This window comes from Dromiciops gliroides, chromosome 6 (genome assembly GCF_019393635.1).
Source record: "Dromiciops gliroides isolate mDroGli1 chromosome 6, mDroGli1.pri, whole genome shotgun sequence".
In the NCBI taxonomy this organism is placed as follows: Eukaryota; Metazoa; Chordata; class Mammalia; order Microbiotheria; family Microbiotheriidae; genus Dromiciops; species Dromiciops gliroides.
The window spans coordinates 112957109-112978912 of record NC_057866.1 but is presented as its reverse complement, the minus strand read 5'-3'; the positions used below and the strand labels follow the sequence as shown (position 1 = coordinate 112978912).

Here is a 21804-nt window from a genome sequence, read left to right as displayed (position 1 = left end):
TACAGAATTATGGCTTTGAGAAAGAAGGTCTTATCAGACAAACTATTATTTTGTTGTCATTCTTGGTAGTATGTTTTCTATATAGACTTCTTTGCCTTGAAACCATGCTTTCCATGATATATTTCAGTCCCTTAAACTTATATTTTTTTATAATAAACATTTTTATTTAAAGTTTTGAGTTCCAAATCCTGTTCCTCCTTCCCTTCTTCCCCTCTCCCTTCCCTGAGGCAGTAAGCAATCAGATATAGGTTATACATGTGCCATTATGTAAAGCATCAGCCATTTTGTATAAGAAAACTTAAATAAAGGGAAAAAATGAAAATGAAAAATAGCATGCTTCAGTCTGTGTTCAATCAATACCAGTTCTTTCTTTGGAGGTGGATAGTATGCTTCATCATTAGTCCTTTGGGGTTGTCTTGGATCATTATATTGCTGAGAATATTTAAATCATTCACAGTTCTTCATTGAACAGTATGGCTGTCACTGTGCGCAGCATTCTCATGGTTCTACTCACTTCTCTATACATCAGTTCATATAAGTCTTTTCAGGCCTTTTTGAAATGTCCTGCTTGTCATTTCTTATAGCACAATAATATTCCATTACAATCATATACTATAGCTTTTTCAGCCATTCCCCAATTGATGGGCATTCCTTTGATTTCCAGTTCTTATCCACCACAAAAAGAGCTACTATGAATATTTTTGTACGAATAGATTTTTTTCTCTTTTTGGGGATGTCTTTGGGGGTATAAACCTAGCAGTGGCATTGCTGGATCAAAGGGCATACACAGTTCTATAGCTCTTTGCGTATAGTTCCAAATTGCTCTCCAGAATGGTTGGATCTTTTCACAACTCCACCAACACTGGATTAGCATCCCAGTTAAAATGATATTCTTGAGGAATTCTGATTCCTGACCTCTGGTTTGTTTCACTTGGATCCTAATTTTGACTGTACCCTCCTTTTCCTCTAGAGTGGCTTTTTCCTCTGGTCCTATGATTGCCCTAATTACTGGCATAGGTCAGCCTCCTTGCAGAGGATACAACATTTGGAGTTTATCTTGGCATACCATTTGATATGTTGGTCAATACAAAATTTCTATTTTGCAGTTATTTTTAAAACTATTCCTGTCTTTTGGTATTGGGGAGATTCTTCTTGCCACTTAAACAGTAAAATCATGAAGTGGGCAACCAAAAATGACTTTGCTAGTCATGTAAGTGTTACTATATCTGGAAAAAACAGTTTCACTTTTTTTGAATGTTGAATTATATAATCTTTAGCATAGAGAGGAGGTAAAACTTAAAATATCAAATTTTTTTTCTGACTTATGTAGGTGTCAAAAAACTGAAAGATATGGAATATCTGGGGACTGTTGTCAGTATGAGCCTTAATTCTGACTATGCTGCTGTGCTCTTTGAGGGAAAAGTTCAATTACATATGGTAAGGATACAGTGTATTTGTGCTCTAATTATAGATTCTCTAGAATGGCTACTGCATATCTTCTATAGGGCAATTCTGCCAATGGAGCCTACTAAACAATTTTATATCCTATTGTACTGACCCCTTAATCCAAGTCATTCGGTTAGGTGCAAGCAATTTATCCAAATACTTCGTTCCAGACATTCACTCTTATTCTATTTGAGGCTGCTTCTGTCACCTCAGCAAAACTTAGTTAAATAATTATGTAGCCCTTTCTACTGTTCTCTTTAGAGACTTGAATCTGATGTTCACAAACTTCCTTCTATTCTCAAAATTGTTAACTGATATACCATTACCTCATTGCTACCTTCTGATGCTATCACATTACTTGCAACTTTTGAAGAATTAACCCAGTACTTTGCATTTTCTGGCCCGGCCATGCCAATTTTTATTATCTGTGATGACAAAAGAAGAACAAGACTACAGATGCTTACAAACAACCTATCATGGGACTCAACCTTGAAAACAGGCATGGAGATAGGAAATGGAAGATGATGTATGGGAAATAGTGAGTGAGCTAGTTTGACTGGAACTTAGGTGAAGGAAAGTAATATGCAGTAAGCCTGGAGATGGAGGCTAGAACTGGATTGTGAAGGGCTTATAAAGGCATAATTGAGGATTTATTTTGTTCTAGAGACAAAAGGAGTCCATTGGAGCTTCTTAAATGGGGGAGTAAGATGGTCGGCCCTGTGCTTTAGGAATATCAATTTGGTAAAAGTGTGGAAGATGGATTGGAGAGGGGGTGAACCCGGAGACTCAATTAAATGGCAAACTTGGAGGCCAAATAAAATGGTTCCTTTAAGATGAAGTGATGAGGACCACAAACTATGAGTAGAGAAATGGAGTTGAGAAATGTTGTGGAGGTAGGATTGACTTCGTAATAAACCGCTTGATCTGGATGGGTAGGGATGTGATGGAAATGATGGTGATATTGAAGTTGTAAAGCTAAGGGACTAGAGGATGATAGTACTCTCACAGAAATAGGGAAATTAAAAAAGTGGATAATTTTGGGGTCAAGTTAATGAAGTCTGTTTTGGACATGTTGAATTAGAGATGCCTATGGAAGTAGAGCTCAGAATAGAGAGCTAAGGCTGCATATATAGTTCTGGGAGTTACTTGCATAAAATTGATAGATGAATCCATGGGAAATGATGAGATCATTAAGAAAAAGTTTGTACTTTTGCATGACTTCTCATGTATAGCTTATATTGAATTGCTTGAGTTTTTTAGGGGGGATGGGGAGGGAGGGAGGAAGAGAATTTGGAGCACAAAGTTTTTAAAAATTGATGTCAAAATTGCATTTTACGTGTAATTTGGGAAAATAAAATTCTAAATATTGAAGATAAAAAAGAAAGAGTTTGTAAAGAAAAGAGAAGAAGGCCTAGCATAGATTCCTTGCATATACTTGCATATATAACATGCAGTGTGGATCATGATTTAGCAAAGGAGACTGAGAAAGAGCAGCAAAATAGGTAACAGGAGGAGAAGGGGGAAAACACCTGTCTCTACTACATAATTTCTTCTCCCTTAGCTTCCTAAACATTATACCCCCACTCTCTGCTTGATCCTTTATTTCCTTTTCCCCAATTTCTTAATACAGTTATTCCTCAAGAGTCTTTCCATATACAGATGATGTCCCACCTTCTGCATGATGATCAGAATAATTTTGAGGAAGATTCTTTTTTTGGCTCTTATTGAGTATTACATAATGGTCAATTTACTTATTACTTATATAATTTAAAAAATTACTACTGATATTAAAGTACATTATTCCCTATCTTAATTTGCACTTTCTGACATTTTTGTCAGTGTCACAAGAGAGAGACTTATTTTTTGTACTTAATATTTTACCATCTATTATATTTAAAATTTCACGACTTGAGATTGTATGAGCTCCAGGTACCATGAAAGTGGTTCCATGTACTGGTTTATGAGAACAATTATTAAATTAACTGAGAACAATCAATAGAAAGGGTATAATCCTCCTGAGGGGAAAGCAAAGGCATGATTCAAGAAAACCCCCCACAAAGTATGACTGAATACCAGATCTGAAAGATGAGGTGGCAGCCTGAGTTTACAGTAGTGATTTGAAAAAATCTATAGAATCAATTTAATGTGCCAGAGTGAAAGAATTTAACAGAACAGTGGTAGACTTGAATTTTATTTAGCAACTTGTCAGCTTGTCACCATGTCCTATCATAGCTCAACACTGGTATTATATAGTGGGACCAGCAGTGTTCCCTAAGAATTAATTTACTACATCATTTTGTTATTTAATTTCATATTTTAGATAGAAAGTGAAATTTTGGATGCTCAAGAAGAAAGAGAAACTCGTCTGTTTCCAGCAACAGTTGATGAATACAGAATTTTGTGCCACACATTAACTGGTGATTTTCTAATCTATGGTACTGATGTATGTATTTCATTTTCATTTCTTACCTAATTCATTATGTATGAATTATTAATTTTTATTCTTTTTACTTCTTGAAACCTACAAAAACCCAAAAGAAAATTTTATCATAGGAAATAATCTAATTTTTTACCCTGGGGATGGCTAAGAATATTAAAAAAAACAAAAACAAAACAAAACAAAACAAAAACATCTTACTTGGATTATTTATATGTTCCATGTGAAGAATTAGTTTACTTGGCTTCTTGAAATCTATTTTTAAAGGGCTTTAGATTTGCATTAGTAAATGGTGATAATTCAAGTAGATCGTGAGAGGGTTTTTGGTTTTTTGGGGGTTTTTTTGGTGGGGCAATGAGGGTTAAGTGACTTGCCCAGGGTCACACAGCTAGTAAATGTCAAGTGTCCGAGGTCAGATTTGAACTCAGGTCCTCCTGAATCCAGGGCTGGTGCTTTATTCACTGCACCACCTAGCTGTCCCCAGATCATGAGAGTTTTGAATAGGATCGGCTTGCAGTTCTGTCACAGTCTGTTTCTTTGATTCTTAAGAGGAAATTGAATCATATTATCTTTGGGTACCTTTTAAAAATGCTTTTATGTATTTACCATTTTTTTGTGGGTGTGTCAGCAGAGTCTTTTGTTTTTGGGCATAACTGCAATGGTTAGAAAGGTAATTAGGTCTTCCTCCCCATTTCTTAAGATTTAGCAGAAAATGCTTTCTTAAATGTCATAGTTATGTGGTAAATGCCATTAAATGGTAAAAACAAAACAACACATACATCACATATTCCAATAAAGTTTACTGAAAGATATGAGTTATTGAAGAAAAAGAGTTTCATAGTTGTCCAAATGCTTTATTAATGGTGATTATAGGGACCATGAAAGCTTCTAGGCCCCTTTTAGATATTTTTGCTTGATGGACCTATTACTCTGCCAGACTTCTTTGTTCTAATACTAGCACCAGTATCTATGTGAGGGTTGCATGATGAAGCTTTGGCAACAATATGAATAATCTGGCAAGTAATTTGAGACTGAATTTCTCTTATAAAGAAAAAGCTCTGTTTCTGACCTTCTTTTCAGTGATACCCTGATTCTCCAGTGTTTTTGAAAATTTAAGAACTCGAATACGCAAGGGTATATATGCCCTAGATGAAGTTATAGAGAGAAAAAAACCTTGTTGAATTTTGGGCAAATAATTGTATGAGGCTACAAGCAGCTATATTTCATAACAAAATGATTAACTCTTAAATGTAAGCAAAAAGGATTAAATTAAACTGTTTATTGTAAGTATTTATTCAGCTTAACAAAGGAGTCCACTTTACCATTGAAAGGGAGGAAGCTCATCCAAGGGAAAGAATACTTGGTCTTATTCAAAGGGAAATTCTCCAAAGATTACTGTAACAGACAGAAGATAGTGACATGATAGAGACTGCGTCTCCTTTCAGGTCTTTCTGGAGTCTTTTCTGTCAGCAATCTGAAATGGGGTTGGCCTCATCTATCTTCCCACTAAAAGTAGGAAGCCAGAAGCATCCAGAGTGACTTGAAGCTCAAGGACCTGAAATTTGAGGAATCCCAAAAAAGACTGAAGAAATTGTAGATCTCTTCCACTTTTCAACTTCACTTTGCCACATATATAAAGTAGAGCATTCATCTCCACTCATGAGGAAGTAGTCCCATAACAATGGGCTTTGGAATTATTGCCAAATTACCAAAGGGGTTTGTTGTTTGTTTGTTTATTGTTTGTCCCTTATTCCCAAAGAGGACCATGACATCAGGGTGATGTCATGACTTGTATTGAATTTGATTTTAAGTGAGTGAGAGCTGTGCAAGGTCACCAACCTCACTCTTTCCTCCAGAGCCATCTGGGGCCAGTGGCAAGATACATATCAGGATAATTAGAGATGGCCTTGGATGTTTAAGGCAATTGGGGTTAAGTGACTCACCCAGGGTCACACAACTAATGATTGTCCAAGGTAAGATTTGAATTTGGGTCCTTCCAACTTCAGGGCCAGTGCTCCATCCACTGCGCCACTTAGCTGCTGCACCAAAGACTGAGACACAAAAAGTTTATTGAAAATGGGTGTAAGTGATTTATTATTGATTTGGTAATTATTGAAAAAGCTGGCCAAAAGTGCAATAATATTTGTATTGACTTTGTTGATTACTACTAATACTGAGCCTTAGATTTAGTTCTTCACCTATGGCTTTTAGAAATCTCAGTGGAAAGAACCCATTTAAAGCAGTCACCACTTATATAATACCAATTTTAATTTATATTTTTGGACATATAAAATGGACCATAACAGATATAGAAATTACCTGAACAAAATTTCATATAATATTAAGGAAATACAGAGCCCATCACACTAAGGTACTTATAGAAAGATTAACATCAGAAAGGAAGAAGAGGATTGATAAACATTCTCAGAAGAAATGAGAAATGGATGAAAAACTCTCGAAACAAGCAAGTATCACTTCAGCCAGAAATAGTAAAAGCTGACAATAGATATTTGCCATCGGATTCATGAAATGCAATCAAAAGTGGTTTACCTTCAGATAGTCTATGGAACAGCTTAGATCCACCAGTTGAATCAAAAGGCCCATCAAGGGTGACGTAAACATGAAATAAACCAACAATATTCCGACAAAGAAGCTTTTTAAAAAATGAATGGGTCCTGCAGAAGAGCAACTTTCTTATTTGTTTATAGAAAGGTAGATGCTGGGTCTATATCCCAATGAGATCATAAAAAAGGAAAAAGGACCCACATGTATAAAAATATTTACAGCAGCTCTCTTCATGGTGGCAAAGAATTGGAAATTGAGGGAATGTCCATCAGTTGGGGAATGGCTAAACAAGTTGTGGTATATGAATGTAATGGAATACTGTTGTTCTATAAGAAATGACGAGCAGGCAGATTTCAGAAAAACCTGAGAAGACTTAAGTGGACTGATACTGAGTGAAGTGAGCAGAACCAGGTGAACATTGTACACAATAAGAGCAACATTTATGTGATGATCAAATGTGATAGACTTGGCTCTTTTCAGCAATACAATGATCTAAGACAATTCCAAATGACTCATAATGGAAAATACTCTCCACATCCAGAAAAAAGAACTGTGGAATCTGGATGTAGATTGAACCATACTGTTTCTCCTTTTTTTTTCTTTTTTGAGGTTTTTCCCTTTTATTCTGATTCTTCTTTCACAACATGACTAAGGCAGAAATATGTTTAATGTGATTGTACATATATAACCTGTATCAGATGAAGGGAGAAAAATTTGGAACTCAAAATCTTGAAAACTATCTTTATATATAATTGGAGAATAATAAAAAACTTTTATGATTAAAAAAAGAAAGATAGAGGTTTATGATGGCTATTTAGTAACAAGTTACCACTATCAGAAATTATCAAAGAATTATCTATAGGAATATCCTTAAGGTTTAATCTTGCCTTGCTGAAAGTAGGACTTTCCACTCTAGCTCCTTTTTATCTATTGTCTTCCCCTATTTGAAAGTAAGCTCCTTGAGGGCTAGAACTATTTTGCTTGTTTTTGTATTCTTAGCATTTGGCACAGTGCCTGGCACATAGTGAGTCCTTAATAAATGCTTTTAAAATTAATTCATTTAAGGAACCCACACTTTGTGATTAATGTAAATTATACAAGGAAACTTAGGAACTATGCAAAATGGCATTGCAAGTTGCAAAAACAAATTATCTACTGAATATTTAACAAGATACAATCTGGTGGCTAAAATTATACATAAGAAGTTCTGTGTTTTTCAGAAACTAGGAGACAACAAATCCATATGCTACAAATACAAATATCAAAATAGCTCTGAAAATTCAACAAATAAGCTGTAATAGAACAAAACTGTTTTCCACAGTCACCTAGGCAAAACATTATTAAAATGTAAGAATGTTTTAAACAGACATTTTAATAATTGCTATGCCAAATACTCCTAATATCCAAATTTAATTAAGTTAAAGGGGTTTAAAATGTTTTATTGTTGTTTTCTGTTTCTTATAATATCATAGTTATTTCAAATATCCTATTCCTCCATTTTCCAGAGAGCCATCTCATATAACAAATGGTATTTTTAAAAAAATCTCTGAAAACATGCGATTTGTAACATTTGTGAGGTTCCCACATCCATAAAGAGTGGGTTGGGAGTGTTCTCTCATATTTCTTCAGTCAAGTCCTACTTGATTTTTATAATTTTGTTATATTCACTTTTTTTTTTTTTTTTGCTGGGCAATGGGGGTTAAGTGACTTGCCCAGGGTCACACAGCTAGTAAGTCAAGTGTCTGAGGCCGGATTTGAACTCAGGTACTCCTGAATCCAAGGCCGGTGCTTTATCCACTGTGCCACCTAGCTGCCCGTTATATTCACTTTTGATTTTTTTGGTGTATAGTTCTTCCTGGAATGACATGCTTTCAAAATATAGAGATCTAGCAGAAGAAATTAAAATCTTGTGGAAACAGTATGAGGGAGGTACATATCATTCCCATCATCTTGACTGTTATTGGGGTTTTCTTGAAGATGCTTTCTGTGACTTTTCACAAGATCACCATATATCCTAATACTTCTGTTTAGTTACAAAAACCAGTTATTTTATCCATCTGTATAAGTCCACAGAAAAGTAGATATAAAAAAATAACAGTCTCAGGACAGTTTTTATCTGAACCCCATTGAACATGAAGAGAAGAATGACATAAATAAAAATAATGCTTGATCCATTACTTAGCCTCATTTCTCCAGGTAGAAATTTGTACATTAGCACCTCATCCATGAGGTGGGTCATAAGGCACTAGATAATGAAGAAAGGCCCTGATGACAAATAGTTTGTTAAAATGCATCAGATTATGATGAGTGAGATGAGCAGAACCAGAAGAACATTGTACACAGTATCATCAACATTGAGTGTTGACCTACTGTGATGGACTAGATTCTTCTCACCAATGCAATGGTACAGAAGAGTTCCAGGGAACTCATAATAGAAGAGGATCTCCAAATCCAAGAAAAAACAAAACAAAACTGTGGAGTATAGATGCTGATTGAACCATACTATTTCTTTTGTTTTGGGTGCTGTTGGTTTTTTTTTTTCTATTTTGAGGTTTTGCATTACTGCCCTGATTTTTTCTCTTATAACAGGATTAATGCAGAAATAGGATTAATGTTATTATGGATATATATATATGTGTGTATATATATATATATGTATATATATATATGTATATATAGATATATAGATATAACCTATATCAGATTACCTGCTGTCTAGGGGAGGGGGGAGGAAGGGGAGGGAGGGAGAAAAATCTGAAATTGTAAAGCTCGTATAAACAAAAGTTGAGAACTTTCTACATGTAACGGAAAAAATAAAATACCTTATATGTTAAAAAAATGCATCAGATTAGAATTGTCTTAGTGGCTATGTTTTCATTTTTATTCTAATTTGGCATTTATTTTGATGATTGTTATAGAAGGTTAGTGGTTTGACTGAATATATACAGCTGATTCATAAATGACACCTAGGACTGTAACTTGTTTCCTATCCATTAAAATATAATTATTGTTTGGTAACATTATTTGGCATTCACAATATCTTTTTATCATTTAATAAAATGATTAAATAACTCTATTTTCTTCTTCTGTTTTTGGCCATACTTTTGCTAGCTCCCCAAGTGAAAAAAGAAAAACACAGTCTTTGTAACAAATAAACATAGTGAAGCAAAACAAATCCACACATTTGCCATGTCTAAAATATGGTTAATTTTGTCTTTTGAGTCCTTCCCCTTTCTGCCAAGAAGGGAGTAGTATGTTTCTATCATATATCCTCTAGAATTGTGGTCAGTAATTGCTTTGATCAGAGTTCTTAGGTGTTTCAGTTATTTTTCTTTACATTGCTGTTGTTACTATATAAAGAATTTCTTGTTTCTACTTAATTTATTCTATATCAGTTCACAAACTTTTCTCAGGTTTTTCTGAAATCAATCCTTTCATTATTTCTTATGGTCCAATAATATTCCATTATATTCACATATCGTATTTTTCAGCCACTTCACAATTGATAGGCACTCCCTTTGTTCCTAGTTCTTTGCTATCACGCCACAAAATTTGTTATAAATATTTTAATACATATGAGTCCTTTTCCTCTTTCTTTGATCTCTTTGAGCATATAGGCCTAATAGTAGTATAGCTGGCATAAAGTATACATACTATTTAGTGATTTTAGGAGTGTAGTTCCAAACTGCTTTCCAGAATGACTAAACCAATTTACAGCTGTGTCTATCAAGTGACATCCCCCTAATATTTGTCATTTTCTTTTTGACTATCTTTGCTAATCTAATAGATGTAAGATAGAACCTGAAAGTTCTTTTAATTTGCGTTGAATTTTTAGGAATTTCATTTCATTTGTACCCAAGGGCTATTTAAAGTGAATTTATGCATATTTTACTTCACCTGGGTCATTTTTTTCATTTGTTTATCTCATATTTGCACCTTATTCAAAAGAATAAAGTATCAGGAAGGTTCTTTTCACCCTATTTGCTCCATCAGTCATCCTTTTTCTTTCATGCAGGCTCAGTCTCTCTCCTTTTTCCTACAAGCTCAAATCTATTCTTTCCTGAAAAAACAAATCTGTCAATGTCATTATCTCAAGCTGTCATGCCATCTTTTATTTTGATGTTTTTACTTTTCCTGACAAATTTCTTTAATCTACTTTTTCCTTATGCTACTTTCCCATTTACTCTCTTGTTATTTCTATTTTCATCTTTCAACTGAAACTACTGCATCAAAGGTCAAAAGTAACTTTAATTTTTTTTTTGTCAAATGAAATTTTCTCAGATTACTTCATCCTCAGTCTTTTTTTGCTGATACTATTAACCATTATCTCTATTCCTAAAGTTTGTTACAGAAAAAGGATTAAAGTTGTATTGCTTGACCCTTGAATGCAGAATTAGGAGTCATGGGTGGAAGTTGTAGGGAGACAACTTTAGGTTCAATGTAGGAAGAACCTTACGAACATTTAGAACTATTCAAAAGTAGAAAGAGCTCCCTTGGAAGATAGCAGGTTCTCCTTCTCTTAAGGTTTTCAAAGAGATGCTAAATCACCAAGGAGTCATTCAAAGGCAAGCATTTATTAAGCAATTACAAAGTGCCAGGCATTGTGCACTTGGCAGAGGTATTACAGAGGAGATTCCTGTCCAGGTTAGACTTGTTTTCATGTCAGATTCTGTGATTCTGACTCTTCCATTGGTTTCTTTTTTTAAATTTAATTTTTTCATTTTTGGTTTTGTTTTTTTTTCAATATTTCTTCTTTTTTTTTTTTGATGGGCAACGGGGGTTAAGTGACTTTCCCAGGGTCACACAGCTAGTAAATGCCGAGTGTCTGAGGTCGGATTTGAACTCAGGTCCTCCTGAATCCAGGACCAGTGCTTTATCCACTGTACCACCTAGCTGCCCTATTGTTTCAATATTTATTTAGAATTGTATTTTCCCAAATCACATGTAAAATACAAATTTTGGCATACATTTTTTAAAAACTTTGTGTTCCAAATTCTCTTCCTCCCTTCCTCCCCACCCTACCCACAAGAACTTAAGCAATTCAATATAAGCTATACATGAACAGTCATGCAAAACATTTCCACATTAGGCCAGGTTGTGAAAGAAAACAGACAAAAACAAAACTTCAGATAAAGGAACTAACAAAAAAATTATGCTTCAATCTGTATTCAGATACCATCATTTCTCTCTCTGTAGATGGACTGCATTTTTCATAAGACCTTCAGAGTTGTCTTGGATCATTGCATTGCTGAAAAAAACCAAGTCACTCACAGCAGATCATCTTACAATATTGCTGTTATTTTTATACAGTACATTTCACTTTGCATCAGCTCCTGTAGGTCTTCCATTGGTTTCTAAGATAATTACACTATCCCCAGTTCTTTTCTTTCTTTCTTTCTTTCTTTCTTTCTTTCTTTCTTTCTTTCTTTCTTTCTTTCTTTCTTTCTTTCTTTCTTTCTTTCTTTCTTTCTTTCTTTCTTTCTTTCTTTCTTTCTTTCTTCCTTTCTTCCTTTCTTTCTTCCTTTCTTTCTTCCTTTCTTTCTTCCTTTCTTCCTTTCTTCCTTCCTTCCTTCCTTCCTTCCTTCCTTCCTTCCTTCCTTCCTTCCTTCCTTCCTTCCTTCCTTCCTTCCTTCCTTCCTTCCTTCCTTCCTTCCTTCCTTCCTTCCTTCCTTCCTTCCTTCCTTCCTTCCTTCCTTCCTTTCTTTCTTTCTGTGAAACAATTGGGGTTAAGTGACTTGCCCAGGGTCACACGGTTAGTAAGTGTCAAGGGTCTGAGGCTGGATTTGAACTCAGGTCCTCCTGAATCCAGGACCGGTGCTTTATCCACTGTGCCGCCTAGCTGCCCCGCCCAGTTCTTCTTGAAGGAGGAAATGGTAAACTGTTCCAGTATCTTTGCCAAGAAAACCCCAAATAGGGTCATGAAGAGTTGTATATGACTAAAAAATGACTGAGCAGCAAGTTCTATTTCTCTGATCATTCCTTTTCATTGGTTCCTCTTCCTTCCTCAAAACCCCCTAAATCTAAGTTCTGAAAATTTTGTTCTTGGCCCTCATTTCTCTCTATATTTTCTCCTTGGAAATTCCATCTATTTTCACAGCCAGGCAAATGTATCTTAAATTTATATCTCTAGTCCTGAACTTATATCTTGGTTCCAATCTCACATTTCCAAATGACAACTCTATCTTGGATGCCCTATAGAGATCCAAAATACAGCATGTCTGAAATTGGATTCTACTCCCTCCCCTCAAATTCCCAATCTGTCATTCTTTCTGATTTTTGTGTACTATTAATGGTAGTGTGATTAATCTAGTTACCTAGGCTTGAAATTTTAGGAGTCATCTTCAATTCCTCCCTCTTCCTTATTCTGTGATATCATATAATTTGTTGTCAAGTCATATAGATTCTACTTTTGAAGTATTTCTCCACTTGGTTTCCTTTTTCCTTTTAAAATTATTATTTTTTTACTTATATTTTCTTTTTAAAATCATGAACTTAATGATCACTAGCAAATACATATTTCAATATATAAAAGACAAAAACACTTATATAAGAAATGTGAACTATTACATAAACATTGTATTTTAAGAAATGCAGGGTGTCCCAAAAGTCTTGGTCAAGTTTTAAGCTTTGATAACATATAATTTAGCAAAAGTAGTAACAAAACTGCTCTATTTATGTCCTTTAAAAAATAATTTTGTGTATTTAAAATACTTTGTTGATCCTTTTTGTGCATAATAGTTTTCAACTCAGTTTCTCTAATTTTGTTAAAACTTTTTCTTCCTCTAGCTTCTAAGATACTACAATATCCTGGTTCCTCTATCTCTCTGTTCTTTCCTTTTTTCCCCTGATCCTAATTAATCTACCACTTCCCCCCAAGTAATAGTCCTCATTTATAACAAATTTAAAGTCCAGCAAAGCAAATCAAAACAGCCTATCTCAGGATGGGGTTGCCTATCTCATTTTGCATCTCTAATTCATTACCTCTCTGTGGGAAATATGTTTCATCATTAGTCTTTTGAATGTACATTGATCAGAATTCTGAAGTCTACCAAAATTGTTTTCTTTTATATTATTGGGGTTTTTTTTGGTCTTTTTGTTTTGTTTTGTTTTTTGGGCAGGACAATGAGGGTTAAGTGACTTGTCCAGGGTCACACAGCTAGTAAGTGTCAAGTGTCTGAGTCCAGATTTGAACTCAGGTCCTGAATCCAGGGCTGGTGCTTTATCCACTGTGCCACCTTAGCTGCCCCCTATTATTGTTATTTTTATAAATTTTCCTCCTAGTTCTGTGCATTTCACTCTTCATCAGTTTATACTTTCATTACTACTGCTACCATTAAAATGTATATCCTCAAGTGCCTCTTGCCCCAGCTATTTTGACAGTTTACTAACTAGTCTCAGATTTCAGTTTCTCCTCCTTGCATTCTGTCCTTCCATCGCTGCTTTATTAAATCTTCCTGAAGTACAATTCTGATCATATCACTTTGATAAATCAATTAACTTTTTTTTTTTTTTTTAGTGAGGCAGTTGGGGTTAAGTGACTTGCCCAGGGTCACACAGCTAGTAAGTGTTATGTGTCTGAGGCCGGATTTGAACTCAGGTACTCCTGACTCCAGAGCCGGTGCTCTATCCACTGCGCCACCTAGCTGCCCCTCAATTAACTTTTTTGACCCTCAATTTCCTCATGTATAAAATGAAGGGGCTGAATTGGACCACAGAATAGTATGACAGGAATAATTGATTTGGAGTCAAAGGACCTGGATTTGAATTCCAGCTGTGCTACTTATTGGTGGGGGGCCTTAGGTCTGTCATTTAATCTCTCTGAGGCTCAGTTTTTTCATTTCCAAAACTGGAAGAGTTGGACTTCATGATTTCTAAGGTTCCTTCCAGCTATTAATCTATGTTTATCCAAGGTCATGTAGGCAGTTAGTTGCCGAGCTGGAATTTGAATTCAGATATTCTGATTCCAAATGTAGCACTCATTTTATCCTGCTACTTGATTATAAACTCTTTGAGTATAAGGACTGGTTTTTATTCATCTTTGTATTACCCTTACATCTAGCATGGTACTTTGTGGATAGTAGATACTCAATAACAATTTATCAAATTAAAGGGGAAAATTTAACCAAAATAAATATATTTGCAGAATGTATTATCAATTTTTGCTTTAGATAAGAGAAATCCTATGTTGACTAGTGGTAGATACTATTTTGTGGCTTATTGTTTTATACTAAAATTAAGGAATGATACTTTTATTTTCTATTAGGCTGGTGTAATTCATTATTTTTACATTGAAGACTGGCAACATGTGAATGAATATCGGCATACTGTCAGTGTTAGAAAGATTTTTCCAGATCCAAATGGGACCAGGCTGGCTTTCATTGATGATAAAAGTGATGGCTTTCTGTATTGCCCTGTAAGTCCTGATAAAAATAAATATGGACAATATTTGGAGGTTATGAATCTTTTTGTATATAGAATATTTTAAATACATATATTTTATTGTAGGTAATTGATGCAGTGTATGAAATTCCAAATTTCCCACCAACCATCAAATGTATTCTTTGGGAAAATTGGTCAATGGATAAAGGTGTATTTGTGGCTTATGATGATGATAAAGTATATACTTATGTCTTTCACAAGGATACTATACAAGGTACTATAATTTATTTTTAATTAAAATTCTCGGTGCCATGTATTCAAACACATTAATTTTTTCCTTTTTTAAAAAATTAATTTGTTTTTTTACATTTTAAGTTCTAAACTGTCTCCCTCCCTTACTCTTCCCACTGTACTAGAGAAGGCATTTTTCCTTTTAATTATGAATTTAGCAATTATAAGCAAACACAAATAACAAACAATGAAATATGTATATGAAACCATGAACTTCTGTTAGGAAGGGTTTGTTTTAAATATATATATATATATATATATGTATATATATATATATTAAGGGCCAAATTTTAATTGGGGAGAGTTAATTGGGTGGCTCACTGTAATATTGGGGTTCAGAAAATAATGAGAGACCTCTAGGTCTAAAGTTTCCTCCCTTCCAAACTGCCATTTTTAGTTATTTCTCCCAGGCTAATAAGAAAGGAGATTAACAGCCTCTTTTCCACAAACAAATTAGGTTTTATTAATGGGAATAAAATTTACAACAAAGGGGAAGTTAATAAAGCCAGGGACTAGGAAATAGGGGAAGAGAAAAACGGATAAGCTCCCTGGCTCTAGCAAAGACTGACTCAAATCCTAAACTTGCTTCCAGCTCAGCTAACTTGAAGAGCTGGTCTCGCTTCTAATAACATCACCTGGGGTCCATAGTTTCAATGGGATTCAGCTGTGCAGTCCCTCTCTGGTATGCTCCAGAAGTTCACCAAAGGGAAAGAGACTTCTCAGAGCCAGCATTCCCACTCTTACTTTCTCTCTCCCTTCTCCAAAGGGGAGGTCCTTCAAGTTAGTTGGCTGAGAGTGGTCCCCTAGTGACATCAGTAGTACACCAACATGTCACTCAGGGCCAGCCAGGTGTGGCTACAGTCTAATCATCCCCAAGTAGGTACTTAGTTTTTCATTCTCACCCAATTCAAACAATACTAAATCAATCAGGTGGGGCCCCTGGGTGTCTGCTAAATTCCATTATTTTATCACAATATATAGTATAACAAAGAAGTAAAAAATGCTTTTATGTCACTTTCTGAGCTTCTTTTTGTTTTCTATCATGTATTTAAAATATTTTATTTCAATTTTTCTTACTTCTCATTAGCTGCCTTTACCCTCTCTTACCTTCCCTTGTAATAAATGAGAGTGGTCAAGTAAAATAAATCTATCCTTTAGCCATATTTTTATGTTTGATTTTGCCCCTCTGGTCCATTACCTCTTTGCCAAGAAACTGAAAGTATGCTTTTATCATCAATTAATTCTGAAGCCTTCCAGAGTTGCTTTCCTTATGTTATTGTGGTTATTGCATAAGATGTTTTTCCTTTCTGCTTATTTTACTCTGTATTATCAGTTCAAATGAATCTTCCCAGGTCTTTTAGAATTCTTAGCATCTGTCATTTCTTCCAGTGCAAAAATAATACTCCATTCCATTAATGTGCTATAGTTTCTTTAGTTATTTACTATTTGATGTCTACCTACTTTGTTTCCACTTATTTACTACAACAAAAATGGTGCTATTAATATTTTTATATGTATGGATCGTTTTGTCTTTGACCTCTTCTGGGTGGGGATCTACCTGGTATTTCTGGTACAGTTTAGTTATTTTATGGGCATGTTTCCAAATTATCAGAATGTTTGGAACAATTTAAGTTATACCAAGACTACATTTATGTATATAAATACATAATACCTCCAATATTTGCCGGTGTTACCCTTTGTCATCTTTGTCAATCCAGTGGATGTGAGGTAAAACGTCAGAGCTGTTTTAATTTGCATTTTTCTTTTTATTAGTGATTTGGAACATCTTTCATATAGTTGTTGATAGATTGTATTTCTTTTTTTTTTTTTTTGAAAAAATGCCTGTTTATATCTTTAGACCACTTAGCCATTGCAGAATGGCTTAATTCACTCATATTTGTATGTTATTGAAATACATGATGTTTCAGTGTCAGTTTAGTCTATAATTTTCAGTATATGAAACATTAATGCTTGGGCTTTTGATCAATCACTCAGTGAGTTTATAGTAAATACTTCCTGTTGTATCTAATACTTAGATCAGAATTTCAAATTAAGCTTGATAAATTAAAGCTTTTGTTCAATTTATTGAGCAAATAAATACTTATTGGATAATTTTCAAATTAAGGGAAAATGACAAGTTTATATTAAGGACTGATGTTGAGTTAAAGTATAATTTTAAGTAAAAATCAAATTTGAATGAACAGAATTGCTCTTTAACCTTTCTGTCAGAAGGTATCAGTGGAAGTATTTTAATACACTGGGGGCTCATTATAATTCTATTCATTTGATCAATGATGTATATCATCATAGATAAGATTTCTTTGTAACGAGATTCTTTTGGTCTTTTCATAACTAAATTCCTTTGATGGCATTTGAGACCAACATATCTTTTACCAAATATTCCTTTGTAGAGAACAGATAATCTTTAGGCATCAATTATTTTTAAATTATATTTTTTAAATATGAATTTGAAAAAAATATGAATTTCAATGATGTAAAAGGGAGAAGGTAAAGGCTTAGGCAGAGAGAAGTGGCCAAATCATAGAAAAATGTACCTTCCTTTAGTAGGTACCTATTACATTTCTGTTGAAATTTCTTAGCTATAGAGTTCCTCAATAAATGAACTGAAAATATATGTAAAGAGGAGGGATAATGGAAATTACATTTCTCCATATTTAAAGATTGTACATTTCCACAGATATTCTATCTGATTACACTGATACATGCACTAGTGTATTTTATGTTTTATCAGTTTTGGGGGAAGAATTAGATATAAAAGCTTCTAAAATGATTTTCTGATTTTATGATGTAGGGTCCAAGGTAATCTTGGCAGGAGGCACAAAGGTTCCCTTTTCCCATAAGCCATTGCTCTTGTATAATGGAGAATTGACTTGCCAGACACAGAGTGGAAAAATAAATAATATCTACCTTAGCACCCATAGCTTTCTCAACAGTTTTACAGACTCAAAAAGTAATGAGCTGAGACAAATACTGATGCAAACTTTAATGCTAAAAAGGTAAGTCATTTTTATTTAGTTGAGAATAATCATCTACTTTTGTTGTCTGGTGTGATATTATTACCTAGTATTATGTATATTATTGATCTATGAATTGACCAGAAAATAATTATAATAAATTATCCTAAGTCCTTCAAAGTTTTAGGTACTCCTTGAGTTCCGATATCTAACTTAGCTACTACCTTTCTTCTTTTCCACTTTCTCCCTGTTCCATAAAAGTTAACCATTTATTTTCTTCAATAATCACATTGGGAAAGGCAAGGGCTGCTTAATTTATTGATTTGCAATTGACCACTTAGTTATTAATTGGGGAGTGGGGAAGAAATCTGATGTATTGTATTTAATTCTGTTCACCTCATTTTAGGAAGCTGTCACTAGGTTGGTGAGGGTACTGAAGATCTTGTCAGATGAGTATCTGATAAAGTAACCAGATATTTATACTGAAAATGAAGATTTAGGGAAACATTATATATAGGAATCTTTATTATTGTAGCAGGTACACTGTATTCCCTTTCTTCCCTTTTCATATCACTGCCAAATCTAGCTCTGCTCCTTCTTCCTCCCTTAGAGAATTTAGGAAAGGTATCGAGAAGCCTAGGTATTATTGGTGTAATTTCTTTAGTTGGCACAGGAGGGGAAAATGCAAAGTTAAAGAGAGCTCCAATAAACTTTCTAGTCTCCCCCAAACTCTTCTAACTTTAAGATTCTGTGAAAGAATGAGTGCCATTGACTTTTTTTTTTGCCATTGACTTAAAAAAAAAATTTTTTTTAGTGAGGCAGTTGGGGTTAAGTGACTTGCCCAGGGTCACACAGCTAGTAAGTGTTAAGTGTCTGAGGCCGCATTTGAACTCAGGTACTCCTAACTCCAGGGCCGGTGCTCTATCCACTGTGCCACCTAGCTGCTCCAACATTGACTTTTAAGATGATTCACCTCACCTTGAAACCTGCATCAGACTTTCCAAAAAGCTCTGCTTTCCTCATCTTTTTTTAATCAAACCCTTTTGTCAAATACTGTAATTGAAGCTAAGTTTTAAGACTTTCTTATTGTTTTTTTTTCTGAATTAATAGTGTTACAGGGGGTGCCCTAATGTGCAGAATACTGGACCTGTAGTCAAGAAGACCAGAGTTCAAATTCAGACTCAGACACTTGCTAGCTATCTTAAGCTACTCAACTTCTGCCTTAGTTTCTTCAATGGTAAAAGAGAAATGACAATAATCCTTATCTCCTGGGGTTGTTATGAGGATTAAATGAGATAATCATTGAAAAGTGGTTAGCACAGTACCTGGCACATAGTACATGCTTCATAAATGTTTGTTCCCTTCTTTTCCTTCTCCCCACTCATTTTCACTGAAAATGCATAATAACTCAGCTACATTATGGATTTAAAAGGCTTTTGAGGGCTGGCCTGAAAACCCAACCACTATTTATAATGTTGTCTCTGTGGGAATAGTCTTAATTACAAGCAAGCTTTTGGAACTTTTGTAAGTTGAGGACTTCTTTGTTGGGAACAACATTCACTATGAATACAGTGAATATATATCAGATTTCTATGTTGCTATATGAAAAAATACAATAAAGTAAGATACTTTCAAAAGGGAAATTATTTTGGGAAGGAGTAATGGGTAAAAGTGAAAATAGTAAAATAAATGAAAGGGAGAAATGGAATATATGCAATGATTTTAACTTACTCACAAAGCTAAAACCTTTACTGTGTTCACATATGTTCAAGGGCTATAGTCTTTTAAAGTAAGGTTTTCATGTCAAGAATTTTTGTAACAAAGAAGGGAATAATTTTTATGCTAATCCTCATTGTTAATTTATGAGTTAAGATTTTGTCTCATGTCAATTGGTCAATAAACATCTACGTGTATAATACATGCCAGATATTTTGCTGAATTCTGAGGATACAAATATAAAAATGAAACAGTTTTTCAAGGAACTTACATTTTGCCATGAGACACCACATGAACAGATATAAACATATACAAAATGAAGACAAGGTCATTTTGATAGGAATGGCCCTAGCAATAGGGGGAAGGGAAGATGAGGAAAGACTTCATGTATAAGTGGCTGCTTGAGCTGAATTTCAAAGGAAACTTGAAATTCTTAGAAGTGGAGGTGAAATGGAAATGCATTCCAGGAATGGGGGACAGTGCAAACGCAAATATATGAAATGGAGTTTCACATGAGGAAGAATTAAGTAGGGTAGTCTGTCTGGACCAAAGAGTAAGGGAAGGGGAGGAATGTATAGCAAGGCCAGAAAAGTAGGACAGGACCAGGTTGTAAAGAGTTAGGTGTGTTTGATAAATTATTTGTGGTTAGGCTATGCTTTCTAAAACTATTTACTAATAAATTAATGGCTATTGTACCTGTTTTGGCAGTAAGCATTTATTATTAATTAATATTACATATTATTAAAGTATTGACCACATGTCTCCCTGACTTCCCCACTAGCCACATGCTTACAGGTCTAAACAATTACATACCCCTGAGAAACAGCCTTCTGAGCCAAGAGGGTGAGCAGCAAGAGAGAAAGAGCAAGCCTCTTGTGGCTCAGTCTTTTTATCCTCTTTTGGTAGAGGTGGGTCACTATACATTGATCTAAGATAATTGGTTATAGCATCATTTAGCTCCATTGATTGACGTGAATTGAGGAGTGATCTTAGATAGTTCCTGTGTCTAGATGTATCTTCCCCTAGGTAAACAAAAGAATCAATCTGCATTCCTTGTGTTCACCTGAACTCATCTCAGACAGGGCTTTCTAGGGTGAGGGGCAGAGTGTAGCTAAAACTAATGTCTGGGTTTCTCCTAGAAATTAATTATTAATAATTATTTTCTCACAAAGGCAAACAGAGTTTGTATTTGATCCTAAAGACAATAGGAAGACATTGAAGTTTAAGTAGGAAGTGACATGGTAAGGTCTGAGCTTAAGGATGAATTTGGGGTAAGGAGAAACTTTAGTCAGGGAGATCAAGTAGGAGGGTATTTTAAATAGTCTACCTAGAGCTGATGAAGGTCTGAAATAGGTTGGTAGCTGTGTGAGTTGAGAGAAAATGATGTTTTCAAGAGACATTTTAGAGGTAGAAATGACAAGATTTACCAAATGATTGGATAAGTGGGGTGAGAGTGAGGAGTTGAGGATAATGCCAGGGTTGTGAACTTGGGTGATGGGTGAATGGAAGGATGATGGCTTCTGCTTCCCTTAACAGAAAGAGAGAAATTTGGAATGGGGTAGTTCTTTGGGAAAAGATAATGAACTCTGTTCTGGACCTGTTGACATTAAGATGCCTATGGGACCTCTAGTTTGAAATGTCTTATAGACATGGAGCTCAAATGGAACTTAGAAAAGGAACTGGATATATAGTTCTGGGCATCATCTCCGTAGACATGATAATCAAATCCTTATAAGGTCACCATATGAGAAAATGTAGGGATAAAAGAGGGCCAAGGACAAGCTTTGGATATACACCCATAATTGGTGAGTCTCATAAAGATACTATGGAGTGGTCAGACAGGTAAGAGAAGGACTAAGGGGAAGTAGTGTCACAGGAGGAAAACACAGAGATGTGAAAATACTCAGGAGGAGAGGATGATCAATGGTATCAAATGATTTAGAGAGACAGAAGAACGAGAACTGAGAAAAGGCCACTGATGTAACTTCGGGGAGA

The 21804-nt window shown here is 34.7% G+C and overlaps 1 protein-coding gene across 1 annotated transcript in view; it reads left to right on the top strand.

Moving 5' to 3' along the window:
• LOC122732063 (WD repeat-containing protein 19-like) overlaps positions 1 to 21804 on the top strand; it is a 135727-nt gene that overhangs the window by 29636 nt on the left and 84287 nt on the right. Inside the window, exons 11-15 of the mRNA XM_043972253.1 lie at positions 1331 to 1437; positions 3767 to 3889; positions 14712 to 14861; positions 14954 to 15101; positions 17931 to 18135. Of these exons, the coding sequence (XP_043828188.1) occupies positions 1331 to 1437; positions 3767 to 3889; positions 14712 to 14861; positions 14954 to 15101; positions 17931 to 18135 (733 nt within the window). The remainder of the gene's footprint in view (positions 1 to 1330; positions 1438 to 3766; positions 3890 to 14711; positions 14862 to 14953; positions 15102 to 17930; positions 18136 to 21804) is intronic.